The sequence below is a fragment of the Cyprinodon variegatus genome, unplaced genomic scaffold, assembly GCF_000732505.1.
Source record: "Cyprinodon variegatus isolate N-32 unplaced genomic scaffold, C_variegatus-1.0 Scaffold1333, whole genome shotgun sequence".
NCBI classification, from domain to species: Eukaryota; Metazoa; Chordata; class Actinopteri; order Cyprinodontiformes; family Cyprinodontidae; genus Cyprinodon; species Cyprinodon variegatus.
Genome location: NW_015151786.1, coordinates 159,939 through 167,968, shown reverse-complemented (window position 1 = coordinate 167,968; position 8,030 = coordinate 159,939). Strand labels below are relative to the sequence as shown.

The 8,030-nt window shown below is 40.1% G+C and overlaps 1 protein-coding gene across 1 annotated transcript; it reads left to right on the top strand.

Annotated features, from left to right (window-relative positions):
• Positions 1–1,393: 1,393 nt before the first annotated feature.
• Positions 1,394–2,338, top strand: LOC107102863 (olfactory receptor 4N2-like). The gene has a single exon (XM_015402307.1). The coding sequence runs from the start codon at positions 1,394–1,396 to the stop codon at positions 2,336–2,338; it is 945 nt and encodes a 314-aa protein (XP_015257793.1).
• Positions 2,339–8,030: the final 5,692 nt, after the last annotated feature.

The following is an 8,030-nucleotide window of genomic DNA, read 5'->3' as shown; positions in this document are numbered from 1 at the left end:
TGGTTGTGATGTTTCTGGATTACAGTTTGTTGAAGGCAAAGTGCTCTCTGAATGGCTCCTGCTGGGTCAACGGTTTGGCCAGAGTATTCTGTCATGATTTTCTTAGGAGATCTGACCCACAAGCAGTAAATCACTCAGAGAACCAGGGTAAAAGTTTCAACAGGTTTATTGATAAGGTCAGCGGGGGTGGATTCAGGAAACTCAGTGAACTGGTGAACCAGAACTGTAAGTGGGAAGGGAAGTATCAGCGGTTAGTTCAGGATCCGTGGGGACTTTGAACGATGACTTGGAGAGACAGAAAAAACAGGACTCACGTTAGTGGAGAAAACCTTTCTTCCAGTCAGTGTGGGTTTTATCCAGAGGTAGAGACTTGTTGGAGTCCGGACAGGTTTAGATTTGGTTGGATCCTGAGGAGCTATAGAGCGGGTTGTCATTTGGAAATCCAGGAGGACTTGACAGAACTTGTGGAGGTTAATCCCCTGCTCAGTGTCACACTGAGCAGGGGATTACGTGTTAGACTGAGCAGGCCAAACATCCAGCTTGCAGGATAGCTTCCTGCCGAAAAGGCAAAGACAAAAACCAGGTTAGGCTCAATGAAACAAAGACTCAGTTAGCCTCAGCTAAACTCAGCTTCGCTAGAGTACCCAAAACTGGCAAACACTCTGGCGCCGAGGTAGTGACAGTCCAACGCTCAAATAGTCCTCAGTGATGAGCCAACCAGCCGCAGGTGTGTGAGAGGACCAACGAGAACAGGGTCGTGGAGGGAGAGAAAAACACAAACACAACAACCCACACAAACTGGTTTCCTAACACCTCAGTCTGTAATTTTTGTATATCCAATTTGTAGACGTTTAAACATTATTTCAGGTCTAATTTTTACTAGTTTACATTTATATTTACCTGTTTCATAGAGCTGCTATCAGTTTCAGCCTTAAAGCTTATAGAGATCTTAAAGCTTGTCCTGGCCTTGCTGGTCACTATAATTGCTAACCATAGCCCAGTCATTTAGGTAGCTAAACACTCTCCCTTTACTCCACCAAGAAGCACTCCATTGTGTTCTTCAGCAGATTTTATTGAGACAACTATATGCTATGACTTACAATAAGGCTTAGATCTTTTATTAGCATATGACGCTGTAATACATCATGTGACCATTAATTGAGGCCAGACCTTGTCTTCCAAAGTAATAAAAACCCAGATCAAATGCAAAGCTGGTTAGGATAGCTGTTTACAGGAACACTGTCTTTCTCTGAATTTTAGATGTTTTATTTATTATTTTTTTTATGTTATTCATTTGTGCATTAGAAATGTTTTTATTTAAATCCCTTTGAATACTGATTGATTTTTTTTTAATTCATGATCTCCAAAGGTGCATTTTTTTGTGCTCGCCAGCATGTTGAATGTGTCCCAGTCTGAGTCTAACATGACATCAGCATTTCTGAACCAGAATCTTTTAAGGATAGCTCTAATATCAACTCTGTCTACAGTACCATCAGTTATTTTTCTCTACATTAATGGGACCATTCTTTTCACTCTGAGGAGTAAACCTGTGTTTCGTGACACATGTCGGTACATTCTTCTGTACAACCTCCTTCTAGCAGACACTTTCCAGTTGGCACAGAGTCAGGTGCAGTTCTTACTGTCTGTTTGCAGAGTGAAACTGGTGTATTCGCTGTGCATTGTTCTTAGTATGCTTGCCAATCTCACAACTGGGATTTCTCCGCTAACACTGGTGGTAATGCCTTTAGAGAGATATGTGGCTGTGTGCTTCCCACTGAGGCACTCCTCTATCGTCACCATCAGAAACACAACCGCAGTAATCATTGTAATCTGGGCTGTCAGCTCAGTAAACAATCTCACTCGTGTTTTCTTATTTTTAGAGTTTTCATCAGAAAAAATGGAGATTTGGCAGATAAAGGATCTTTGTTCTAACATAGCCTTGGTTCTTGGTGCTCTAACTGCTGAATATGACAGAGCCTATACTTGTGCTGTGTTTGTCTCAGCTGGTGTTGCTGCAACTTTCTCCTATGTTGGTGTCATTATAGCAGCCAGATCAGCCTCCACAGATAAAGCTTTAGCTCGTAAGGCCCGTTACACCCTGCTGCTGAATCTGGTTCAACTTGGCCTGAGTCTTTCCTCAACCATTAATAACCCACTCCTCATTGCTCTTTCTAAAGTTTTAACAAGAGTAGCATTTTTATGGATTCAGAATGTATTTTATGTTTGTTTAATAATTTTCCCCAGATGTTTGAGCTCTCTAATCTATGGGCTCAGAGATCAGACCATCAGGCCTGTTCTGCTGTATTATCTATGTTGTCGCCCTAAAATCAAAGCCTAGCAGTTTTTTCCTTTTTCTTTTTTAAGAATGAGTTTAAAGTGTGTAAAATAATCTTAGACAATTGGTTTATAGAGGCCAAATAACAACCAGTACCGTTTACTCACTATATTTTGTGTCAGGACTAATTTAAGTTTCACTTTTTTAGAAGCTTAAACATTTAAGCCAGTTCTACATCTCTGGGATATATATCAACTACCAAATCTTTTACATATATTATTGTCTTTGTATATAGACTAGAATATTTGTGTTTTGTTTTTATTTAAATGTTAACAAATAAAAAATATATCTTGAAAGCTCTGAAGAAAAGATGAGTCTTGGTTTAATACTTCCAAACATTCCTATAAAATGTTTTGAAACCAAATGAATGCGACCTAAGATAAATGAAATAAAATTCAGGGAGAGGATGCAAAGGTTAGGAGGTCCCAATGAAATGTCCCAAAGAATAGTACATAATTTTTTAGGCAGATGGGGTAGCACTTTTGATGCGTATTTTGTTTTTATTATAGCTCATTTGTGTAAAAGGTGTGTTTAACATTCCCTTTTGAAAGCTAAATAAAAATGTTTCTCACATCCCAAATTTGCAGAATTGACTTTGCTTCAACATTTTGGAAATCAGTAATGGGGTTTATAAATAAAACAATGATTAATTGTACAATTGAATGTAGCATTAGTACATATTATCATCACTTGAAGTTATTTGGTATCAGTTTTTTAATCAGGCCTCAGTCTCTAATTTTTGCATATCCAATTTGTAGAAGTTTGAACATTATTTCTGGTCTAATTTTTACAAGTTTACATTAATTTTTACCTGTTTCATAGAGCTGCTATCAGTTTCAGCCTTAAAGCTTATAGAGAACAAGCAGCCAGGTCGGCCTCCACAGATAAAGCTTTAGCTCGTAAGGCTTGTTACACCCTGCTGCTGAATCTGGTTCAACTTGGCCTGAGCCTTTCCTCAACCATTAATAACCCACTCATCATTGCTCTTTCCAAAATTTTAAAAACAAATGCATTTTCATGGGTTAGGAATTTTTCTTATATTATTTTCATAATCTTTCTGAGATGTTTGAGCTCTCTCAACTATGGGCTCAGAGATCAGACCATCAGACCTGTTCTGCTGTATTATCTATGTTGTCGCCCTAAAGTTAAGGTGAGAGGCTAGCAGTTTTTCCTTAATCTATTTTGGAGACAGGTTTACAGTACCCAGAGCTGACGTGGACATTTGGTTTGTTGCAACATTTTCAGTTAACTCGCTGCAGGCTACCATTAATAAATGGACTTTAAAACTGAGGTTAAAATTTAAATACAATAGAAGAAAATAGACATTATATGTTTCTATAAATATTCTATAATTGACTGTATCAAAGGTCTTTTGCTTTGACTGGAAGTTATGTCATGTGTTTTGTTTAAAATCCCTAACCTAAATACCACTTAATCTTTAAAACCTATATCTTCCATGTTAGATATTTAGTTTTAATTTTCACCATTAAAGCACTGAGTAAATTAATATGTTTCTTGAAGATCTCAGTAATATTTTCCCTGATATCATATTTTCAAAAATAGAATGGTGAATAGGGTGCTCCTTGGAGTAAACTGTTTTAGAACTGACCTTAAACTTAATCTTGCACTTTAAAAAAGTAATCTCTGTGAATTATCTTTATTTGTTCAATGTCATGCTGTGCAAATATTAACTCAATTGCTGTCATGTGTTTAATGGTCATTTTGTTTTTACATTTGTTACCTTGTTTTTATGTAAAAGATGTCATGAACACTCTCTCCTGAAAACTAAATAAAAAAATGTAAACTTCTCACCACTTAAGACGAAGTTTACTTTGACAGTGGCAATAGTGACTGTGGATTCTGGGTCATCATCAGGAGCATGACTGGGAAGAGCATCGCGCTTGGTGCTCTTGGAACCTGGGCGATTGGTGATCGTGAGACTGAACTTGGAGAAAAAAAGAGACCAGCGAAGTTGCCGTGGATATGGGCGTTTAGCTGTCTGGATGTAGCTCAGATTCTTGTAGTCTGTCCAAATGATGACAGGGAGCTCATTACCTTCAAGCCAATGGCTCCACTCTTCGTGAGCGAGTTTGATCGCTAAAAGCTCTCAATATCTAATGTTGTAATGTGCTTCATTAGGTGTGAATTTCTTAGAGAAGAAGGCGGAGGGTTGAAATTTGTTATCAGCTAAGGATCTTTAAGTGCATGGCTCCTACGCTGACATCAAAAGCGTCAACTTCCACAATAAATTGGACCAAAGGATCAGGATGAATAAGAACCTGTGCATCAACAAACCATTTTTTCTGCTGTTATAGACTCAACAGGGACACTGTATATGATTGGGATGGTATGAACAGCTGTTTCAGAGACTTTTATAGAGCTCTACACTCATCAACTATAAGCCCTTCAGATAGTGACATGAATCAATTTATAGACCATTTCTATACGATTTTGCAGTTTGCATGTTCTCCCTAAGCATGCGTGGGTTGTGCAATGTGCAAACGTGATGTTGGAGGGAATGAGTCTATTCCACCTGCATTAAGACAAAATGTGAATCTTGGCTCAGAGAATGGGACAATCTCCTAAAAGTTCAGATACCAAGATGTTTTGTTCCTGAAAACCTTGGTAAAGTCAGAAGAGCGGAAATGCATATTTTTTCACATTCGACATCGGCTATGAACAATGTTCATACATCAGCAATGCTCCCTCAAATTTAGCATGTTTCTGGGTGTAATGGAACTTGTTTAACTAAATGTTATTCAATGTTTAGTTCATCTACTGAGGCCACCTAGTGGCAAATGTTATAATTGTGTGTATTTCTAGTTCACAAACGCTATCTTGTGGTCACTTTTCTTACTACAACTTGTTTACCAGAAAGGAAGAAAGCCTGTTCATCCATCTGCTCTGAAAGAAGCAGTTTTTGTTAGGTTTTCTTTAATCTAAGTGCAAAACGGCATCGTCTGTAAGTACTGTTCTAATTTGCCTGTCATATAAATCATAATTCATAACCCGTTGACATGTTTTATGTGAAGATAGACATTTTTACTTGTGTTAGCCCAATGTTAGCTTAGCTGGCATTCATTTTCTGTATCTTTGTGTGTTACAGTTTTACACGATTCTCATTAAATCCTGCTAAAGAACCTAATGCAGTGCTTCTTGGTGGACGAATGGGAAAGTGTTTAGCTACCTGTATAGCTGAGTTACTGCTGAAGGCCACAGTGCTTAGCGAGGCCAGAACACTGGGCATACAGACAAACCCAAGGAGTTCACAGAGGGCCACTATGAGGACTTTGACTTAGACAACTTTTATTGTCATTTTGTATGCACCGAGTGTACACAAAAAGAAATTTTGTTTTGTACAGCTTTCATTACAGTTTTGGAGAAAAAAAAGATGGTACAAAACACAAATTGAGATGTAAGTTCAGAGCATTAAATATATATGGTGCAATTATGCAGGGTTTTGATTTAGTGTTGTCAGTGTGATGCAGAGTCTGTGATATGATTTAGAGTTTTCTCAAAACTTAAGCTGTCTGTGTAATGTTCCTGGCACTGGAGCTGCTAATTGCAATCAGCGCACCTGTTCTACTCCACCTTACCTGCTTAAAGGCTCCGTCCTTCCAGCCTCCAGTGCCAGAACGTCTCTAGCCAAACGGTGTGAACTTCCAGCCTTTTCTGAATGTCCGTCAGCCTGTCTGAACCTCGACCTGTTTTTGTCCCTGTTTTTGAGCCAGCCTGACCCCTTTCTGGATTTTTGTCTGCCTGCCTGAGCCCTGCTCGTCAGCCTCAGTTATCTGGACTGTCAACCCGTGTTTCTGACCGAGCCTGCCTGTGAGTAACTGAGATTGCCTGCCCCTTAAACTGTCTGTACTTTTTTGGATTGTGGAACTGGATCTGGACTTGGAACCTCCCCTGGATTCTCCCTTGGATGCCTCAGCTGGATTAAAGGACCTCCCCCTCGTCAAGACCCGGACCGAACCTGGACTAAGAACCCTGGATTACCCCAGCACGGACTCCGTCCTTTCCTGATACCAGACTGTGCCCAACCGAGTCTTCCCGTGGCCACGAGCTGCCAGTCGCTGAACGTGAACCGCAGTTTCCGGGGGTCCATGCCGCCCTTCTCTTTAATAAAGACTGTTAAAGTTTCACTGACCTGTTTGCGGGTTGTCTTTGGGTCCATCCTAATCCATTACAGTCTGATGGCATTGGGGGAGGAGCACTTTCATTATCTGCTGGACCTGCATCGAATGCTGTGAAGCCTCTTCCCAGAGAGCAGCAGGGAGAACAGTACATGGTGGGGGTGTGAGGGGTCATTGATGATGTTATGGGCTTGGGAAACGCAGTGCTAGGATGAAATGTCTTTAATGGAGAGAAGGGTAGCCCTCATGATCTTGTCTGCTGTTCTCACCACTCTCCTCACCTTCTTCCAGCCTGCAGCCTCCACACCACACACTGAGACAGCTGGTCAGAATGCTATCTATGGTGCTTCTGAAGTACATGCGCTTTTGTGCTCTTTTGACCAGTGAGGACGTTTTTACGGCTCAGGTGAGGTTGTCTGTGATGTGAACCACAGGAATTTGGTGAAAACATCAGAGGTGTTCTGTCCGACCTGGACTGACTGAGGTCTGTTTGTGAGGAAGTCTAACAGCCAATTGCAGAGGGGTGTATTTAGCTCAGCTGTACACTATCAGAGGCTGTGGGATGATGATGTTGGAGGCTGAACTGAAGGCCAAAAACAGCATCCACACATGGGTGTTTTTCTCCTCCAGGTGTGCTAGGCTAAGGTAAAAAACAGAGGAGATGGCGTCTTCAGTGGAGCGGTTTCGTCAGTAGGCGAACTGGGATGAGTCGTATGTTACCGGCAGACTGGAGACGATTTGTTCTTTAACCAGCATTTTGAAGCACTTCATCACGATAGGCGTCAGTACGACATGTCGGTATTCATTGAGTGAGGTAACCTGAAGCTTCTTTGAGAATGGAATGATGATGGCAGACTTAAAACATGCTGGCACTATGGCTTGGTCCAGTGAGGTGTTAAAAATGTCTGTAAGGACACCAGCCAGCTAATCTGCACACTCCTTGTACACCCTCACAACCTCAGGATTTCAAGCTCCCTAACCACTAGGCCACCACTCCCCTATGGTAATGATTTAGGCTGTGTAAGAAGGGCCAAATGCTGACTTGGGGATTTTGGGGAAACACCTCCTGGCTGACTTTGGGATAAAACTCTTGCTTATATCAATTATTTTGTTAAACATGGCTGGAATAAATTCTTTCAATGATTAAACATGTTTGCTTCTTTGTGTACCTTTCTGAGAAACATACCTTCTCGAATTCAGAACGGGTAATTAAATGAGGATCCAACAAAATGGTGCAGTGACGTGGTTCCAATGGAGGTAAAGGAAAGACATAAGGACAATGTGATGCACAGATTCAGTTCAGTCTTTGTAGGAAAAAGCATGCATTTTTATAGGTAAGCAAAAATCTGTTTCTGAAATTTCTTCAAAAGACACATGATTAGATTTAGTAGTTTTGGGGAGATTTATAATATACTGGATAAGACTTGTATTTACATAAAACCAAATTAATTAACTGATTTCTTCAACCAAAAAATCAATCAATCAAGATAAGTATATACAGGAAAACTTACAGCATCAGTGTAAAATAGTTAAGCTAAGAGTTTAATTAGAAAATATAA

What these genes read in the sequence shown, in the direction of transcription:
- LOC107102863 (XM_015402307.1), top strand. Translation starts at nt 1,394, where the DNA reads ATGTTGAATGTGTCCCAGTCTGAGTCTAACATGACATCAGCATTTCTG.